The sequence below is a fragment of the Nyctereutes procyonoides genome, unplaced genomic scaffold (genome assembly GCF_905146905.1).
Source record: "Nyctereutes procyonoides isolate TBG_1078 unplaced genomic scaffold, NYPRO_anot_genome, whole genome shotgun sequence".
NCBI classification, from domain to species: domain Eukaryota; kingdom Metazoa; phylum Chordata; class Mammalia; order Carnivora; family Canidae; genus Nyctereutes; species Nyctereutes procyonoides.
The window spans coordinates 6821498-6842053 of NW_026575117.1; the positions used below are offsets into that span (position 1 = coordinate 6821498).

Here is a 20556-nt window from a genome sequence, read left to right on the forward strand (position 1 = left end):
TATTGATTATTGGGTCAGGGTGGCACATTAAGTTGATGTTCAAATTCAGAACCCAGACAGCCTGTAGGATGGTAAACTGGACAAATCGCGGGGAATGAGGCTCAGGGGACATCTCCGCCTATCTCAGCACAGGTTAACGGCCTCCTGAGCATTAGCATGCATTTCATTTTGGCTCACAGGGCCTGCAGTTATCCTGAGCTTCCTCTTTGAAGCTTTGGGTCCCTTGCCTTCGTCTCAGTATTCAGCGCTCAAGCTCAGCTGATGACATTGTGATAATGACCCCTCTACTCAGTCGCTGTAGGTCTCATCCCCGGTCAAGCATGCACATAAAGCCATCAGGGTTCCTAAAATTTCTGAGCTCATAATCTAATCCAAGGGCTTTGAGCTCTGGGTCTGGGGTTTAGGAGACACCAGATCCAGGGGTTGATGAGCAGAGAGAAAGCCATTCTGGGAGATGTGGTCAGGAAAGAGCAAAGTGCAGCCTAGTAAGTGCAGCAATGGACAGGAGGAAGGGAAATTTGCTGACAACCAGCACAGGGAAGGCAGGCTCTGCATGAGGTAAAGACGGCCAGTCCTAGGGCCTCTATTGAGGGTAACAACGGGCATCTTTTACTGGAACGCTGTGGTTCTGGGGGTTCAAACAAAGCAGGCATGATGCGAGGATAACAATGCCTAGGTGGGAAGTTCTCCTGTGGCTGTTGCCCACTCATGTAGACCTTCTCTGGGAACAAGAGTCCCAAGGATGAGCAAGTTTGAACCCGTAAGGACACTTTAGGGACCTGGTATAGTTTTGCCTGCAGAACAACAACTTATGGTGGTCTTTCAGTGGTCTCTATCAGTCTTTTGAGTTCCACCTCCTCTGGGCAGGCCTCCCTGACTACAAAGCCCACAGTGGACCCCGCTGAGTGCCAAGCACCCAGGTGCATAATAACATCAGCTGGCTGATTTAGTTGTATGAAGGGTTTATACACAACCACAAGAATTTCTGCACAGTATGAAAGATTTCCTAGCATAGCTCCTGGCATCTACCATGTATTCAACGAATATTTTGTCCATTTAGTTATTTGTTCACCCATTTGTATTTATGTTTTTTGAAGATCTGTTTATTTTTGAGAGAGAGAGAGAGAGAGAGAGAGAGAGAGAGAGAGAGAACATGAATGGAAGGGAGGAGGGAAGGGCAGAGGGAGAGAGAATGAGAATCTCAAGCAGACTCCCTGCTGAGCACAAAGCCTGCTCCATCCCATGACCCTAAGATCATGACATGAACTGAAGTCAAGAGTTAGACACTTAAAAAACTGAGCCAGCCAGGTGCCTTTCATCCATTTTTAAAAACATTAAACAAAAACATGGCATGCCTGTAATGCATCAGGCACTGTTATAAACATGTTATAAATGTTAACTCATGTACTCTTCCTAACAACTTTATGAAGTAGGTGCCCCCATTATGGATGGGGGGAGTAGAGGTTTAGAGAGGCACCTGAACTGCCTGAATTACCATACATAGCTACTAAGAGCTACATATGGAGCTACATACAGAGCCTCCATATGGAGGCTCAGAGTCCGTGCTCTTTCATGTTTTGTGGCCTCCAGTCAAAGAGGAGTTAAGGGCAGTGAGTTTCAGGAGACGGGTGGCTCTGAACCCTATGCCCTCTTCACTGTGGCGCCCTCTGCCTGGAAATTTAATGCTTCATCCACAACAATGACAACAAATCTCTAGCTTTACCCAACTCCACCACGTGGAAACCCCAGCTGAATGCAAAGTAGGGTGTGAGGGGTCTAAAGAGCTAGTAACATAAAAAGCACAACTCCTTGATATATATATATATATATATATATATATATTTTTTTTTTTTTTAAAGAGTGTTTTGTTGGTTTACAGAAAAATCCTGGGCTACCTGTCACGTACTTGCAGTTTGGTAAGAATGTTTGCAATAAATAGTTTTGTGATCAGGTGTTCAAATTATTTGCTGTTCCCAGCCTCCTCTGCTTGGAATCTTAAGATTAATTTCCTCTCTTAGGTGAAGCAATAGTCCTAGTAATGCTGTACTGATACTAGTGGTCAGAAGCATGGCTTTGGAATCCTTTGAACCTGGTGTTCAATTGTGGTTCTAGCACTGGTTTGGGCAAATCACATGATCTTTGAAGAGCCTCCGTCTCTTTATGTGTCTAACAGAGATGACAGGAATTGAAGCGAGTTGTAACGAGATACATTTGTGTGAAGCCTCTAAGGATGTCACATTCATCCTATGCCTATCAGGTAGCGAATCAATGAAGGAATGGATGACTGCCTAACAGTCACATGGGTGAGGTACGGCTCAGCTCTCTGATGGCTACCACATGCACACAATGGAGGAAACAACTCATTCTCCCTCTCGGAGCCAGGAGGCCCAGCTGAGAGAGGAGGCTCCGACTCTATGTTCCCAAAATTGCACCTGTCCAGGCTAAGTGATTCCTGCCGACCATTACTGCATTGCACAGTGTGTTTCTCGGGGGAATGATAACGCTTGCATAAAAAATTAAACTCACTGAATTGTGATAAAAACAGACATGTGTTACAATAAACTCAACCCTTGAAGGATCTCAGCTGGTCTGCCTCTTAGCTATTTGTGTGACTGTAGACAATTCCCTTTACCTCGTTGCACATCTGTGCAGTTGTTTTAACCTGAGAAATAGAGTAGTCAGATTGGGAGCTCCAAGGTCTTTCTGGCTTCTAAAGTTCAATAGCCATTTCTTTTTTAGCAATTGCTTAAGGGAGCAATTGTTTTGGAATCAGGTGGCAAGTGTGGCCACTTCCTAACCGTGTAAACTTGCCAAATCACTTGTTTCCGGAGTCTTGGTTTTCTCCCTTGTTCCACAGACAATGATAGCACGAGCTCAAATACTAAGCCTGAGCCTCAGCAGAAGTAACTATGGAAAAGCAGTTTGGTAAATGCTACAGTTCCAGCCTCACCTTTTGTTACTGGATTGTAGTTTTATGTGACCCCAACTGCCTTGAGATCCCCACACCCCAGAGTAGCTCGATGCAGGGGATCCTCACCCCCATCCCCACATCTGAGAGAGCCAGCCCAAGGGGCATGCAGGCAATCCCAGGCGTTGTGCGCCCTCTCAAGGGTCCCTGGTTCCACCTTCCAAACAGCAGACAGCTTTGCTTCCCCGCACCCTCCCTCCTCCTGTTGGTCCTTCTCAGAGCCATCTGGAAGAGAAGGAGGCAAACAAGCTCACCACCTGCCAGAAGCCAAATGCCAGTACAAAATGAGCCTCAGGGGTCAGGCCCAGGGAAAGAGAAGAGCGGAGAAACCTGCTGTAACTCCTTCTGAGTTCCTAATGCTACCGAGGGATGCTGAGGATGGCTGTGCTCAGGCAGGGCCTCGAGGCTTCTTAAGAATGCAGCTTCCTCTCCAGCAGAACATTCTGGTTTGTCAAAGCAGACCTTGGGGTCCTGAAGTGTGTACCAATGGGGACCAATGCCATAGTCATTGAACAGAATCACAGAATCTCTATGATGCCACAGAGACACCGAGTCACTGAGACAGCAGTAAGCCTGTGTCCAGTGCATGGCAGGGGTCTTGCCAGACTCCCTCAACCCAAGATCCTTGCTGTGCCTTGGTTCCTCTCTCCACTCCCCAATGGTGAGGTGCTAAGAAGCCTCAGCTCTTTTTACCAAACGGTAAAATATCTTGCTTTGAAAGATATTCCTTCAGACCAGAAAAAAGTAGTCTCTGAAAGCTTATTTTTTTCTTGCCTTACTTTTGCCTGTAGTTATGGAACAAAAGAACCTAGGACGGAAGTCATAATGTAATTAAATATCTTGGAAAAACCCTCCATTACAAATCTCTCATGGAATCCATGGTTGAGCTTGCAAAACAGATTCCCCAGAGGTCCAAAATGAAGATGAAGCAAAACCAAAGAAGTGAGCTGGCTCAGCCTTGGAATATCTAAAGCAAACTTGAGCGCCCTGCAGGAAGAGAGTCGTGAACGCACCAGCACGGAGAGAAATTTCAACACATCTTCTCAGTAACTAATAGATCGATCAGATACAACTTGGCAAGAACTCGGAACATTTGCACAACACAACTAACAAGTTTGATCTTAGGGAAATAAATAGTGACTATTCAGAAGCTGGATGGAGTGACCCCAGAACTAAGATTCTGAGCTTGTATGGAAGTTGGTTTTTGCCAAGGAGCCAAGTGTCAGGGTGATCCATCTCAGTTCCATCCCGGGTCATGCGTGTATCAAACAAACAGGGAGGGCATGACAGAAGCTGAATCCTCCAGAATGGAAACGATTGCAGGTAGAGCTGTAACAGCTCAAGAGTTTGATGCTACCCTGTAAACAGGTCTGTGCTCTTGAACTCTGGATATACTTAGCCCTTGACCTGTCCCAGTGAAGACCGCCTCGCCACCTACCCACTTCCTTCTCTCTGGTCGCTCTGCTTCCATTTAAGCGGAGATGTTTCTAACAGAATATTTTTTTCAATGTCTTTGCTCTTTTGGAATAGCATGAAAGCATTCCAAAATGCTTTTCCTTTTCTGTGGCAAGTTTTAAATACTAAGGTGAAATTCTAGACTCTAACTCTGATGCCCAGACGTTTCAAGAAGCACTAGATGCTGAGAGCACCTCTTAGAAAAACCCCTCTCAGCCTCCAAGTAAGGATGGGTTTCTCTCTCGGAGTGAAGACCTAAACACACCTGTCTCCTGATCCAGAAGCATACTTCCTCTTCTGGGCTCCATGGTGGTTGCTTGTCTGGTTGTGGGGGTACCTGGCCTATGACTTCTCCATCCTGAGTCACTGCCACAAACCACAGAAACTGTGGCGCTATGTGAGTAGAGAGGAAACCAGCTGAAGATCCAGGTGTTCACAATCCATCCCCAGAGGGTGCTGTGCCCAAGTGTCTCAGCTTCAAGTCCTGGGCCCGCCATCCCTCAACCATTTGGCTACAGAGAACTGGCTGCTTAATGGAAAAATCTGCACAGATCCGCAGATTCAAGGTTGACCGATACGGTTTCCATGAAAACCTTACCAGGTGGACCGATGCTGCATTACCCCTTCCATTCTAGGCTGAGGACCCAGTGGCATCTGCAGGAGAAAGGGGCCCTTAGCTCCAAATCTGCACAATGGCCCCTTCTAGACAACCCTCAGGTCTGACCCTTTGTCTCGTTATGCAACAGTTCCATCTCTGAAAGTCTTGGGCAGCCCCACGGGTGCACCAGATGGTGAGATTCTCTGTGGGCCCCAGGCTCTGGAAAGATGACCTCTGAGAGGTTGTCTGGCCTCACTGGGCAGGAACCTGATTGGCTGTGGCTTCCCTGCGCCCTGTCCACACCCATCAGTTGTCCTCCTTCCCGCATCTTAGGGTCTGCTCTTGACACCCAGGCCTTCCTGATGGCCACCAAGAGGACAGGGCAGTGAACCATCTTCTTAAACTTTTCTCACTCCCCATCCTTCTGCTACAGACTTCTGTGAGTGGCCTGGCCCTGGAGGCTTGACAATCAATCTGTCCCCTCCCTGTCCCACCCACCATGCGATGTCCCCAGTCCTCTGATCTAGCCTGAGTTTCAGCTGCCTTGCCAGACTTCCAAAACTCTACTTTAGTTGCCTCTGTAAGTCACAAACAATTTTCTTTATAAGGATCTTTCCGTGGCTTTTGAAATCCCCACCCCACCCTCCATGAGAGGAAGGCAGCCCAGTGCAGGCTCCAAGGGTATGAAGAAGAGGAGGGTGGCTCAGGGCTCCCAGGGCAAAGGACAGCATGGCTCTTTTGTCCAGGACTCCCTCTGCATTTTTCTGCCCTACCTCAGAGAGAGAGAGGGAGACTGACAGGGAGGACCCAGGAAAACAGTGGGGGTAGGGGCAGGCCTCTGGGTAAATTCCAGCAGCTTGACAGGGTGGGTGGCCTGAGATAAGCAGAGGACCAGAAACCAGGCAGGGAAATGCGGACATGGACGCAGAGATGGCACAACACGTGGTAGACTTGACAAGGCCACACAGGCCAACAGGACGATGGTGAGGGGCCCAACTAGGCCAGGAGATCTGAAGGCGTCTCTCCCTCAGGTTGGGCCAGAGCTGGGCCCCAGTGCAAGTGCTGAGAGGGAGGACCAGGCTGGAACAGGACCGTATAAGTGGGAGCAGACCACTTGACATTGCTCTGAACTTCCAGAGTCCTCACGATGGGCAGCCTGCAGTGGTGCGGAGAAAGAGCTTTGGAGCCACCAGACTGGCCCAGGTGACAGGCTGCTCGGAGGCACACGTGGCCCCCTCTGCAGTCCTTCCTGCAAATTGTATTGGCCTCGCCCGGCTTGCTTCTGTTCCCCCTATCCTTCCCTTCTTCAGAGTAAGCAGACAGCACATGTAGGTCATGATGCCTCAAGTTAACAACAACGACAACAAAATAATAAAGGGAAAAAAAAGTGGAGAGAAACCCAACCAAAAGTCATAACAGAAACAGAGTCTCCAGGCTGCTAGGATCTCCCTCTCAGACTTCCCCCATCTGTTCTGCTCCATAGGGGCCTCCCAGCTGAGCCCTGCTGTCAGGGGAGGGCCCCCGGCCCCTCACAATCTGTCACCTTTGACACCACTTGGATCTTGTTTCTTCTGGAGCCGCCGGGGCCATGTAGCTACCTTGCCTGTGTGTGGGCAGTGGGCCAGGGGCCAGGGAGCCCATGTACGGCATGAGTCCCTGGGTGCGAGGGGGCTGGGAGGTGGGGGGAAGGGATTCTGAGTTGCTGGCATCCAGGCAGAGTCTCAGGTTCCCCGCACATCCCTCCTCTCTCAGGCTGCCAAGCCCTCCCGTTTCCTGCCATCTGTGATGGGCATCTCTGGGGAGACCCTCTCCTTTCTTGCTTGCTCATCACTGTCTATGGACACTGGGAGGAGGCTGGTCTCTCTGCTCCTGGCAACTGTGTAGACGTCCCCTGGGCTGATGTGAGCTCCTCCCCAGGCTGCCGAGGACCGGGCTCTACCTGTACTCTCTGCTGCTTCCTCTCTTGGGCAGGTAGCCATCCCTGCCCAGAAATGGGGACCCTCTGCGAACGGGGAATAGGGCAGTGGAGGCAGGGATGAAAAGATGGGAGGTGGTGACCCAATGCCTCCTTCCCAGGCTAGAGGTGCCCGGAGTCAGAAGGACTTGGGTCTGTGGCCTGGTTGTACCACTCACTGGCTGTGTCACGGCCCTTCTCGGGGCTTCGGTGTTGCCGTCTGTAAGATGAGCAGCAAGGAGGGGGGCCCACGTTGTACTAACACCCTGAGACTCATGGATGATTCAGCTGCACTTTTCTGGGTGTTTCTCTTTAGTCTAGACTCTGCTGTGACTGGTAGCTGGTAGTGGTCACTTGCCAGGTAGCTCCAAGGGTAGCAAATGCTAACTCAGGTGCTAGGAGGGTCCCTTGGGTCTGACCCCAAGACCCTGGTCTCATTAACGTCATGTCCTGACCAGCTGAGCAAACCAGCTGGGAGGCGAGGAGGCTGGCTATTTCCAATCTGATTAAACCCTTTGTTCTCCAGGTTTGCTCAGTGAGGACAAAAGCAAGCACTCAGGCAATATCCCGAACACCCCCCTATCCATTCATTGGTGCATTCATTCGCTCACCCCTTCATGAGGTAGCATCATGTCAGAGTCTCTGGAAATCTGGTTTCTAATCCTGACTATCACTGATTAGCTGGGTCATGACAGGGAAGTTACTCCACCTCTCCGGGGCCTCAGTTTCTTCTTCTCAAACGTGGGGAAGTAACGGTCCTACTTCACAGATGTGCACATGGTGCAGTTAGCACGAGATGTGTGCTTGACAAACGGCGGCCTCATGGGGAGACAGACGGCAGGCAAATACCTGCTCCTTCCCTAAAGCACACGTGGGGCCCAGCACCAGACAGGCTCCCAGGCTCCAAAGGCCACGAAGACAGTTTTCTGACACAAATTTCTTTAAAAATGTGAAGGTGATTCATGAAAGTTGGAAACAGAGTCTCAATTATTTGCGGGCCTTAAAAAAAAAAATCTGGTCTTGAATGGAGTCCCCCAGCCTCAGGTGTGGAGGATGCCATTGGGATCGGAGGCTCGGCCGGTGGCTCTTAGGGAGGAAAGGAGGGCGGCATCCTGCTCTCCCAGAGCCAGCCTGTCTGCGTCCCCTTCCAGCCTCTCGGTCCCCACAAACCCCAACGCCTGACCCTGGTCCCCTTCCCCCACGTCTAGAGCAAAGCAACATCTCATGGGCCTGGTTTGGCCATTCCCACCTTGCCGAGGCCTGTCGCCCAGAAGCCCCGACCTCCCCAGCCCGCCTGCTCCCAAGATGCTGCAGGGCCCGCTTGACTGAGGATGCGGGTTTATTGCTTCCCATTAGCCGGACCTCTGACAGCCTCTGAGCGCCGCAGCCTGACACAGGCCCAGAGCCAGCTTGGAAAGGTCAGGCCCCAGGAGAGGGCACCAGCCAGAGGCTGTCTGAGGCGGGCCTGTCACAGAACCCCCACTGAGGTGGTATCAGACACCACGGACTTATTTATTCCACTTTAATCTGACAGCCTGCACATTTCTCGTTGCTTCTGTTGAATACATTGAGAGGTTCCTATCTGCTCTCTCTTTAGAGGCTGCAAATGCTGGCTGCCCCAGAGGTGCTCAACGGGCACGGCTCTTGTCCGCAGCTCCTGTCCAGGGTTGGCTGACAGTGCACTTGGCACGGGGAGGCCGGAGGGCAGGAGCCGCGGGGCCCGGGCGCCGGGCCTGACCCACCCCACGCCTGCCGGGGTCACCTGGTCACCTGGACCACACTCCTTAGCCTCTTCGGGCCTCCGCTTAGCTACCTAAAATGAGAATAGCCGTTGCCCTAATGATGTTTCATGACTGTCGTCAGGCTAATTATGTGAGGTCTCCTTATAAAGAGACAAAATCACTTTCCACGGAGAGAATAAAGCATATTCATGACAGCAGACATATTAATAATTTGGATGCAAATCATTTCAGGTGTTGGTCTGTCTTCCCCGGGCTGCAGAGTCTACAGCTACAGCTCCTTCCTGAGCCAGGACAGCATGGCTTACACGCTCTAGCATCGCCCCCAAGTCCTAGGCAACTCACCCGATTGACCCTGTCATCTCAGGAGGGCTCTGGGACAGGGTGGGGGTCTCCACGAGTATGTGGCTGAGTCGCAGGTGTCCTGTCCAGGAACTGGAAGCACTCGGGGTCCTGGATGCCGCCCACAGAGCCCACAGCTCAGAGGAGGCCTGGGAGGGCAGCTTCTGGGTGGGACGAGGGGTAGCCACTCCCCTCACCCCCTCGAGTATGTGTGCAAAGTAGCCCTGGATCCCTATGTGCAAAAGCCAGACTTTCTCTGCCTCCTCTCCGGGTCCGAGTGGGGCCGGAGAGCAGCAGCAGATCCCTCTGGGACCTGTCCATCTTTAGAGTCGGAATGCTTTTCTGCCCAGAAGCCACAGGGCCACAGCCAAGACCTCTCTGTTCCTTGAGACTCATCGAGAGTCATCCTCTAGTGACAAGAGTCACGCCCCATAGTGATAACAGTAACGTGTGGAAAGCACATTTCAATTTGGAGAACTCTATCACAGTCTCTACCCCCCAGTGATGGAGACGAGATAGAATAGATCTCATCGCCCAATGACATGTGTGCAAAGCAGACACTGAACTGTTAAGATACCTGCCAAAGGTCATGTGACTGGTGCTCGAACCCAGGAAGACCTGGGTTCTTCCGACCTGAGCCCCTGCGCTGGGGAGCCAGTGGTGGTATCCTCAGCTGGCACAGTGAGCAGCTGGTTCCATCTGGCTAGCATCCCAGAACCTAGTGAAGGAGAAGGCTCCGCAGGGCTAACACAGTGGCCCAAGGGGGCCTTGGGAAAGGAATAATAGTACTAGAATTCCCAGGAGCCAGAGGGATGTCCGTCCAGGGAGCCAAAGGTCCTCCTGCCACCAGAACTGGGTCTTCCTTCTCTTCTTGGTCATCTGTCCGAACAGTGATTGTCTGGAGAGTCTGAAGGACAAGCAGACTCTGAAGTGCAGGAACTGAGGGGCCCGGGTGACTGTCTGCTGGTGACTGTCCTGCTGCCCATCAGGGCTGACATGGGACTCTCAAGGCAGCTCCTGGAGGAGGCAGCAAAAGGCTAAACTTGCAGCCCAGACTGGCCGGCTTGGGGTCCCCAAGAGCTGGGGGTCGCCTTCTCTGCTCCCCCCTCCAAAGACTCAGCTCTCACTGCTCACATCCTCCGCCACCGTCAGCCGGAGCTCTGAAAGATCCACATCCCTAACCTCAGAATGACTGTCTCCATTTCCAAAGGAGTGAGGAAATTCGCAAATCAGAGAAATCACTATAGCTTGGGCCATTTTGGAAAAGACTAGCAAACCACAGAGGGACAACAGTATTTTGCGGAGTGAGTTTGGAGCACCTCCTTCCTAGGAGTTGGGGCAGTGGGTTAGAAGGAGCAGTGCGTCCATGGTACCCAGAGGCCTGGACTCCTGGTCGGGCTGCTTCCCACCTGAGGCCCTGGAACAGCTACTGAACCTGCTGCCATGGGAGTCCCCCCCTCGCTGCTGAGATTTCCTGGGGGGCCACCGTGGGAAAGCTCTCAGCACACAGACTCTTCATGTCACCATTCCCCCTCCCCTCGCGGCCCTTCAGTAGTACATCTCCCAGACTTTATCTCCTTATCATCCTTCCTGGATGCCAGCAATTCTCCTGCCACTTCAACACACCACTCCCCTCGTTCTAAAACCCATCGCAACAACCCCAGGGTATGTCACTGATGGGGGAGGACCGGTGAGCACAGCAAGCAGCTTGCCCAATACTCTGTGGGGGTTTCTCTGCGGCTGGTGTGTGCACCCCAACCCCTCCCAGGGACCCCAGTACCACGTGGGCCTTGCCCAGCTGTGAGTGTTCACCAGGATGCTCTCTTGCTACTGACTTCATGGTATTTCTCTTCTCATGAGAGTCATTTATAAATAGTGGGCACTTCCTGGGGCCTATTTAGTGTTAACACATCAGAAACGGCAGCGTCTCTGTTATCTGTGGCTCAAGTGGCTGGACCAGAAGGGAGCTATGGAATCACCTACCCAGGTGATCCCAACCCCAAGCCTCTCCTCACTGAAGGAGCAGAGAGGCCCCAGGCCCTGGCAGCTGTAACCACTAGGTTTCCTAGTGCTGATATGAATGGGGTGCTAGCCGGTCACCTCCGCAGCTGGCCCAAGCTGCGGAAACCTACAGACAGGCGAGGTACAGGGTCAGAAGACAGTCCCTATGCCGCCACTTGCTATGCAAGTGCCCTCCAGTCCTCTGACCTCCCCGAGCCTCAGTCTCCTCCTCAGGAAGATGGGCACACCAACAGGGCCGCAGGAGGGTCAGCCAATATCCAAGTGCTATAGAAATCAGAGGGTAAGGGATATTTGGGATCTTGTGCCCCACACCAGAGTCTTCAGGTCCCTACCCAATTGCCAGCCCTTCTCCCTTAGCCTGGAACATGAAGCATCTGCAGACCTGGCCCCAAAGACATTCGCCTCTGCTGCACAGTGGAAGGTAACTGACACCCTGCCGTCCCTGTCCACCCTGTGCATCCAGGTTACACCAGCCATATTTCATTTTTAACCCCTCTCCTAACCCCTTCCCTGATGCCCCTCTGGTTCCCACCCCCTCCAGCACCAGAGTTGTGCTTTATCTCCAGTGAGCTTAATGCTTCCTGATAAGACCTGCTAATCCTCCCTGCTCCACTTCTCTGAGATGGAGAAGATTAGAGGCAAAAGGTTAGGCCAGCTCCCCTTCAAGGGCACTCAGGACTCTCATGAGGGAAGTGGATTCCGTTTCCCATCTGATGCTCTAGATTGGGAGTCCCGGACACTTCTGGTGAAGAGCAGCTCTAGCTCTTTCCAGATCATGAGCCCCCCATGTCAGGGATGTAATGGGAATGGGGGATGGGCATTGATGCAAGTGGCTTGGGGGCTCATCAGATGCCCAAAGGAGGCATCTCTATGACTGATGAGGGCCACACTCAAAGCTCTAGTGAACATGCAGGCAGCATGCAGTGATGAACACGAAGGGAAGCACTAGCTTTGGGGGAAATGACCCTAAGGGGTGAGGTACTAAAGCACCCACAGTCCTGAGATTCAGGCCAGCAGTCACTGATGCAGGTGAACAACGCTATGACACGGTCTCTATGTTACCTCTCCTTGGGCAGGCCCTGAGTGCCACCTGGTCACAGGTGACAGGAAAGTGAGGCTTCGGTGTTTGCTGGACACTACTCCTGATGCAGTCACCACATGGGGGCAGAGCAAGTGACAAGACGGAAGCCCGGTGCTGAGGAGCAGTGGAGCTGCTGGGACAACACAGAACGGAACGACACAAAGCACAGCAGCGTTAAACTGCATGTATGCTGAGCAACAGCAGGTTTGTCTAGAGTTCAAGGGCTTGGTCTGGTTAGCCCAAGGTGTAATAATGAAAACTTGACTTTGAGGGGCACCTGGGTGATGCAGTTGGTTAAGCATCTGTCTGACTCTTGGTTTTAGGTCATGATCTCAGGGTCATGAGGTCGAAATTGAGCCCCAAACTGGGCTCCACGCTCAGCGCCAAGTCTGCTCCGGAATCTCCCTTTCCCTCCCTCCCTGTGTACTCTCTAATAAAAAACTAAATCTTAAAAAAAGAAAAAAAGCTGATTTTGAAGTGAGACATGATTTGTTGCAGATGACCTCTGATTTGAGGGCTGAAAAAATGGCTCATTAATTTCTTTCGGAATGTTTATGGAGTATCTGCTAGGATAATATCTGTTGGGAGCTAAGCATTATTCATAGAGAATAAAATAGATATAATATCTGCTTTCATGGGGCTTATAGTCTAGTAGAAGGGTCAGGTGTTAAATAAACGTGCCATTATGTTCTTATGAACTGTAACAAGTAAAAGAATAGTGTCTCGCTCAAGAGAACAAAAGGACCCTAATTTAAACTGTGAAATTCAGGTGGCCTCTGAGGAGCTAATGGTTTAGACCTGAATAAGAAGCAGGAATGTGCTAGAAAAGGCTGGGCAAGAAGAGCATTTCAGATTAAGCACCACAAGGAAAAGTTCTGAATTGGGATGAAGCTGTTTGTTTGTTTTTATGAAATAGAAACCCGCTAACATGGCTTAAAGATAGAAATTCAGAGATTGGGAAGAGGCCTTTCCATTGCCTCTTGATTACAATGAAGACTCAGTAAAAGAGTTCAACCAAGGAAGTGATGACATTTATGTTTTAAAAATATCACTTGGCCGCCGTGTGGGGAAGAGACTGGAGGGAGGGCAAAAATGAAGGTGGGAGGTTTGGCTAGAGATCCTCCGTTGGAGCAGGTGGCAGTTGATGGTGACCTGTCCTGGGAGGGTACGAGTGGATGCAGACTGGTGGACGGATTGGACGGATTACAGAGCTGTTTCGGAGATGGGACCAGCAGGGTCTGAGGATGAACTGGACTCATGGGAAAATACCTAGCATGACACACAGATGTTTCAGCCTGAGCTGCTGGGGGGCGGGGGGGGGTGGAGATGTTCTTTTTACCAAGATGGGGGAAGAATGGGCGGAGATGCAGATTTGGGGAGGGAGCTGTCATGGCAAACAAGAGTTCCGGTTTGGATAGGGTAAGCTTGAGATGTCTTTGCGACAGCCAAGTGGAAACTGTGCACAGATGCACACACCCCTCTACCGCTGGTGACCGCACATCACACAGAGCCTCTACTGCCACTGGGATGGATAAAATTACCCAGGGAGAGGATCAGATGAATAATGTCCTGATGAACTGTACTCCGAGGTAAGGCAGAGAAACAGCTAGAAGAATAGCACGAGGCTAAAAGATGGGAGTGATTCAAGATGGAAGAAGCCGTCGGTTCTGTGGAAGACTGCTGAAAGAGTGAGTGTCTCTCAAAAGCATCTGCTGGATTGGTAACATGGAAATCACAAACTGAGCCAGAACAATTCTGGAATGGATAGAAACCAGCGTGGACTGGACTGAACACGCAACAAAGGTGGGTAAGTAGAGTCAAATCCTCATTACCATTCGCTCTGAAGGAGGAGTAGAGACAGGCAGGAGTGAGCTCTGACCTCCTCAAGTTTCACTCAGGCCAAGGTTGTCCCAGCCCTGGGTTGACCACAATCTCCTTATAGTTCCAGAAGATGATGTACGTGGGCTGGCGTGGAGGGGAGCTTTAGCCATTGCCATTCTACCCCTGACCCCAGCTTCACCTCATTCATCTTGACACATGAACCCCATTCTTTGTTCAAACCTCACACGGGAAACCTCTCGGGTGGCATGCTGTAGCACTCCGAAGTGTCCCATCACAGAGGTTTACGTCTCTGTTGAAACGCCCCCACATGCCCCAGAGGTATGAATAAAGTATCAAGAGCCTCTCGACACTGTCTGGTTCAGGAGACCTGACCTCAGCCTTCCCTTCTCTTTGTCCTAGTCCTTTCCCAACAGAGCCTGGCCCGCTTTCGGACCTCATCTCCCACTGCTCTCCTACTTGAAAGCTCCGCGAGGGCTACCTACGCTCTCTTATAACACCTTATATTTTCCTGTCTCCTTATATTTGCTGTTCTTTCCCCTCTAGAACTAGTCCCCCTTGCTGTCTTGCTGAACCTTATCCAATCCTCACATCCAGCTCCAGGCCTTCTGCCTCTAGAAAACCCCGCCTTCCTGCCCCTGTTCCTCCTCCTCGCCCCCCTCCCCCCCTTCAGTCTCTCCAGCGATCTCTCCTACACCACTTGGGAGCAATGGCTGGTTCTGCACGTGTCCTTCCTCCCTACACTGAGGAACACTGAAGCTGCCTGCTGGGTCCTTTGCTTTCTTTGCTGGCGCCCGTATCAGAGAGAGGCGCTTGATAAATATTTGTTTATTGATGGGATGACGGAAAGAAACCAGAGGCCCTTCATTCCTGAAAGATGAAGACTTGCATCACGGCTGCATCAGCAGGGTTCACCAGGGCCAAAGGAGAAATAAGTAGATGACGTAAGTATTCGCCAGCCTGGGTTCTATGCAATCATATGAAGATGTTCCAGGTCACTTGAGTTCAAGTTCAAATTAAGCTCTGGCCATCATGGTCACCAACTATTTCAAATGCTCCTTCAGAAACCTACTCCTTCTTGGAAATGTTGAAACTTTAAACCACAAAAGCTCATGTTTTCTTTTAAGCTTGTCACTAGAAGTTTATTGCCATTTTAAATCGTGGGTTTCCCCTGGCAGTCCCTTTTAAAATGTTAAAAAGGCAGCTTTCTAACCTATACTCTGTGATCATATCATGCTTCATGTAACAAGAGCATTGCAGCAGGATGAAAATTCAACTTGTAGTGCCCACCTCCCCAACTCACGATACTGGCTAAAGTGGATAATAACTAACAGACTGTGATGCCTTTTATGCACTATCACATCCCATTAAAAAGTCTGCTCTGGCTAAGTTTTCAGGGCATAAACATTTTTGTGGAAATTGGTTCAATCAAATTTGGGTTCCAGGGTATCCTTAAACATAGAAATTGTTGCAACCATGAAGACAGGTGGACTCTGGACACAGCTCTACAATAAAAGCTTCATGATTTCTTGGGCACTATTTTGCTTCCCTGCATCAGTATGAACACGAAGAATCTTAAAATACGGATAGTGGCAGTTTAAAAGCAAACCTCTTTTCCAAGCCCCAAAGGCAAGAATTCAGTCAGAGAGCAAGTGCCCCTCAGATCCAACACCAGTTCATGCCCATTAAAGTTGGTTCCGCTGTGGACACACTCACCCACAAAGGAAGGAACTTAAGGAAGTTCAACTACTGTGTCTGTTTGATTCTCAGCTTGGCTTTTAACTGAGGTAGAATAAATTTTCTTTTATGGAAAGAAATGATCTATGTATTTGTTTTTGACTTACTGATTCACAAGGGACACGAAGCAACATTGAGGCCTGGCTGTTTCTGCTAGGTCCCTTCCACCAGCATCCTCTGCAGGGTCCCCACCCTGGCCCACCCAGGGGAGGTGCACGCGGCCACCAGGGCCAGGGCAGGGAGACAAAAGGGAAGGCTTCTGCCTGGTCTGGGGCTTTCTCCGACTTCATGGGAAATAATGGGGTTTGTAAAAGACAGCTTTGAGAGACCCATGTGTGCAGATGTAATCATCCTTTGGAGGGTGTGTCTGTTTTTTAAACGGGCATGATTCACCCAAAATAACACGTCCCCCATTTCTTACAATCAGCTGTCTTCCAGAAAGATAACACAGCAAACAGTCACATAGGAAGCAACTAGGCTCTCACACATCTTCACTGGGAAAGAGCTTTCTCCTGCACTGAGCTTTTTTTATGCTTGAAGAGGAAAGTTCGAACTTCTTGAGGGGGAAGTGGGGCGGGGGGGGGGGAGACACGGGCAAAACAACCTGTCAAGATTTCTTTTAGCACCTATGACTAGTGTTAACTTACATGCTCACAGAGTGCAATAAAAAGCGTGCAAAACTGCCATTAAAAAGATACTTTGGCCTTTCGAAAGAGAAACTCCCTTGCCCCATATATTCAACGGATGAACCTTGGGAGCTCTAGAGTCTTCCGTTAATAGATGAAATGAGGCCGGATTTCCAGAAATGGGTTTCCTCTATAGGCTGTGGGCTAATTAGGGTGCTCTAGATCAACACTAACCCAGGGAGAACGCGGGCCCCCCCCCTCCCCAAAGCTTTTAGCCACTGTAGCCGCCGACTGCTCAGAGTCGGCTTCTGCAAGGAGGGTGGCAGGGAGTTAAAAAAAAAAAAACAGTGAGTAACTAAAAAGTCCTGGAAGCGACAGGCTGCGGGCTCCGGGTCGCCGAGATGCCGGGTCTCCCCGCAGCCGCCCAGCCCCGCGCGCACCGAGCGGCGCTGCTGAAAGAAGTTGGAGAGCTCCCAGCTCGCCGCCTGGATTCGCCGGGGCGGGGCGGGGGGGGGGGGCCGGGGAATCCCTCCCAGCGCCGCAACTCGTAAAGTTCTGGAGCGAGTGAGGACCCCGGACAGCCAGGAGACCCGTACTTTCCCCGAGCACAAGGAAAACCCCGCGCGGCGCCAGCCCCCAGGCCGCGCGCGCACAAGGTGCCTTCGCGCTCCCCACCGCCGCGCAGCTCGGCCAGAGGGCGCCGGGCCCGGGAGGCGGCTCCGCCGGGTGCGCGGCTCCGAAAGGAAGCGCCTGCAGGCTTCCCGGCCTGGGGACCGGGACAGACCCAGCAAGTCCCGCCCGGATGCCCGGGACCGTCTCCCGCGAGCCCTCCCGGGCTTTTCCAAAGGACGCACGGCACCAGCCCGTGCGCCCCCGGCGCTCCGCTGCGCTCCTCTCTCCGCAGTCTCCCCGCGCTCGCCCCCGGGAGCCCCATGAAGCCCAGACGGCGCCCCGAAACCTCGCAGGGCGCTCGGCAGCCGCCCCCACGCCCGTGTCTCGAGCCCTCCCCGCCGCGCTCTCGCCGCCGCGCACCGTCCTCCTCGCGTTCACGGGGAGTCAGGAGCAAACCACGGGAAGATGCCTTCGCGAGGAGCCTCCCTACACCCGCCCTGTCACTGAAACAAAAGCGCAGGGAGGAGGGAAGTGGAAGAGGAGGCGGGAGGAAGGTTTAGAAAGAGGATGGGGCGAGCGCTAAGAAGGAGCCGGGGAGGAGGAGGGTCGCGGTGGGGAGGAGACGCGGGGCCAGGGCCGGGGACCCCGCTCCGGCTCCGCGCCGCCGGTCGCTTACATGCCCAGGTCGCTGTAGGTGTTGAAGAACTCCATCTGGTTGCACGCCTGGATCCAGCCCACCACCCAGGTCTCGTGGCGGGGGATGGGGGGCATGACCACGCGGGCCGAGGCTTTGAAGTAGGGGGTCTTGTAGCGCAGGACGATGGGCGAGGTCTCCTCGATGCGCGTGGGGCACTGGTCGATGGTGGCGCACACATCGTACACCACGATGTTCTCGCGCCGGATCCGCGCCTTGCAGGTGATGCTTTGGATACAGCCCATCCTGCCGCCCGGCGCCGGCGCGGCGCGGCGTGGGGCAGCGCGGGGGCCCGCGCGGGCGGCCGGGGGCGCCCGTCACGCCGCTCCCGGGCCGGCTCAGCTCGCGCCTGGGAGCCGGGCGCCGCCGCCGCCGCCGCCGCCGCCGCCGGGCATCCTCCGGGGAAGCCCCCTCCTCCGGCCGCCGCGCGGGGTCCCCGCCGCCCGCCGCCCGCCCACGCCCGCCCCCTCTCTCGGGCAGGGCGCGCCGAGCGTGCGCTCCTAGGAGGCGGCGGGCGCCCCCGCCGAGGGCAGAGCGGGCAGCGGCGCTGCGCGGAGCGGTGCCCACCCGGGGCCGGAGCCCCCCGCCCCTCGCCGGGGAGGAGGCGGCGGCGGCATGGAGCCGGGGGAGGGCGGCGGCGGCGGCAGCGCCCGGTCGGTCTGCCTCCGCGGCGGCAGCAGCAGCAGCAGCAGCAGCCGCCGCCGCCGCCGCCGCTGCATGAACCTCTGCACCGCGGCTGCCCCCCGCGTGCAGCGCACCCAGCGGCGGGCGAGCGGGCGGCCCGAGCGGCAGGCGGAGGCGGCGGCGGAGACCCGCGCGGCCGCCGGCCCCGCCCCGCACTCCCGGGCCCGGCCGCCGCGGGCCGGTGGGGGCGCCAGGGGGCCGCGGCCGCGGGAGGAGGGCCCCGCGGGCCGGGCGGCCCGGGACGCGGTCCGCGGAGGGCGCTGGCCGAACGCCAGGAGTTTTGTCCCTCTCCGGCTGCCGTCCGGGTGGCGGGGGGGGGGGGGCTGAGCAAGGGTGGGGGTGTTTAAAGGGCCGCGGGCGCCGGGGTGCGGCCCTGCACGTGGGGAGGCGCGGCGCGGGGCGGGGCTGCGCGGGGTCGGGGAGGGCGGCCGCGTCGCGGGCAGGTCGGGGATTAGTCACGTGGCTTGTGGGGTTAGAGTTAGGCTCCCCTGCTACCCTATCTCGAGGAAGCCTCCCTCGGTGGCTCGGAATGCGCCCGATTTGCTCTGGGAGCTTTTCCTGCAAGCACCCTACCCCCTACGTAGGGAGGGTGCCCAGAGAACACCCCACCCCCACCCCACCCCACGTCACCAAAATGCCAGGAGTTTTGGTTGTAGCCCCCCCAGCTCAGCTTTTACTCCTCGCCTACCTTCATCCAGACCCTCTCCTTCTTAGAAAATGCTCTTTCAGCAGAATCCCACACACCGGAGAGTTAGAGCCGAGGTGGGCTTACCCCCCACCCCCCACCCCCGAACAGGGAGCTGCGTCCTGCAGGAGGGCTGTGCGTGAACAGGGAGCTGCGTCCTGCAGGCGGGTTGTGCCTGAACAGGGAGCTGCGTCCTGCAGGCGGGTTGTGCCTGAACAGGGAGCTGCGTCCTGCAGGCGGGTTGTGCCTAAACAGGGAGCTGCGTCCTGCAGGAGGGCTGTGCATGAACAGGGAGCTGCGTCCTGCAGGCGGGTTGTGCCTAAACAGGGAGCTGCGTCCTGCAGGAGGGCTGTGCATGAACAGGGAGCTGCGTCCTGCAGGCGGGTTGTGCCTGAACAGGGAGCTGCGTCCTGCAGGCGGGTTGTGCCTAAACAGGGAGCTGCGTCCTGCAGGAGGGCTGTGCATGAACAGGGAGCTGCGTCCTGCAGGCGGGTTGTGCCTGAACAGGGAGCTGCGTCCTGCAGGAGGGCTGTGCATGAACAGGGAGCTGCGTCCTGCAGGCGGGTTGTGCATGAACAGGGAGCTGCGTCCTGCAGGAGGGCTGTGCATGAACAGGGAGCTGCGTCCTGCAGGAGGGCTGTGCATGAACAGGGAGCTGCGTCCTGCAGACGGGTTGTGCATGAACAGGGAGCTGCGTCCTGCAGGAGGGCTGTGCATGAACAGGGAGCTGCGTCCTGAAGGCTGATTGTGCATGACCGGCTAGCTGCATTAGAATGCTAGCCGCCCCCGCCCCCATGTTACCCAAGGTAACCTGTGACCTGCTAAGTATCAGGGGAACTGGAGAATATTCAGTGGAACTAGGCTGGACTGAGGTGGGCACTTGACGGGATGAGCACTGGGTGTTATTCTATATGTTGGCAAATTGAACACCAATAAAAAATAAATTTATAAAAAAATAAAATTAAAGTAAGCGCTTAACTGAACTCCAATAAAAAATTTAAAAAAAAGACTAGATTACTAGGATGACAATACTGCAAAAAACAAAAACAAAACAACAAAACAGTAACCGCTTAATGATACAAGCCCGGGACACCGGTTTGTAGTAAGCCACTTTCCTGGTAGGAAGCCTGGGATCTCCGGGGCCCAGTCTGGTCTTTGCTTCTCCAGAACACAGGGTGTCCGGGCTGACCAGCCTGTTGTCTGTGAATGAAGGAAGGAGTAAAGAAAGAACAGCCTCACTGTCACTCCTGCAGAAACTGCCACCATAGATACTGGATGTTGTGTACAGTATGACCCAAGTCATGTGTCTGATATTGCCGTCTAATGTACCAAACAGGAAGGTTTTTTTAACAAAGGCCCTTTACGGGGCATCTTTTTACATTTAAAAGCCAATAGGGGGATCCCTGGGTGGTGCAGCGGTTTGGCGCCTGCCTTTGGCCCAGGGCGCGATCCTGGAGGCCCAGGATCGAATCCCACGTTGGGCTCTCGGTGCATGGAGCCTGCTTCTCCCTCTGCCTGTG

At 53.7% G+C, this 20556-nt stretch overlaps 1 protein-coding gene across 1 annotated transcript in view; it reads right to left on the reverse strand.

The window, feature by feature from the left end:
* The window catches only part of FAM78B (family with sequence similarity 78 member B), a 75423-nt gene extending 57461 nt beyond the window's left edge, over nt 1-17962 (reverse strand). The window contains exon 1 of the mRNA XM_055334336.1: nt 17650-17962. Within this exon, the coding sequence (XP_055190311.1) occupies nt 17650-17912 (263 nt within the window). The 5' untranslated portion in view covers nt 17913-17962. The remainder of the gene's footprint in view (nt 1-17649) is intronic.
* Nucleotides 17963-20556: the final 2594 nt, after the last annotated feature.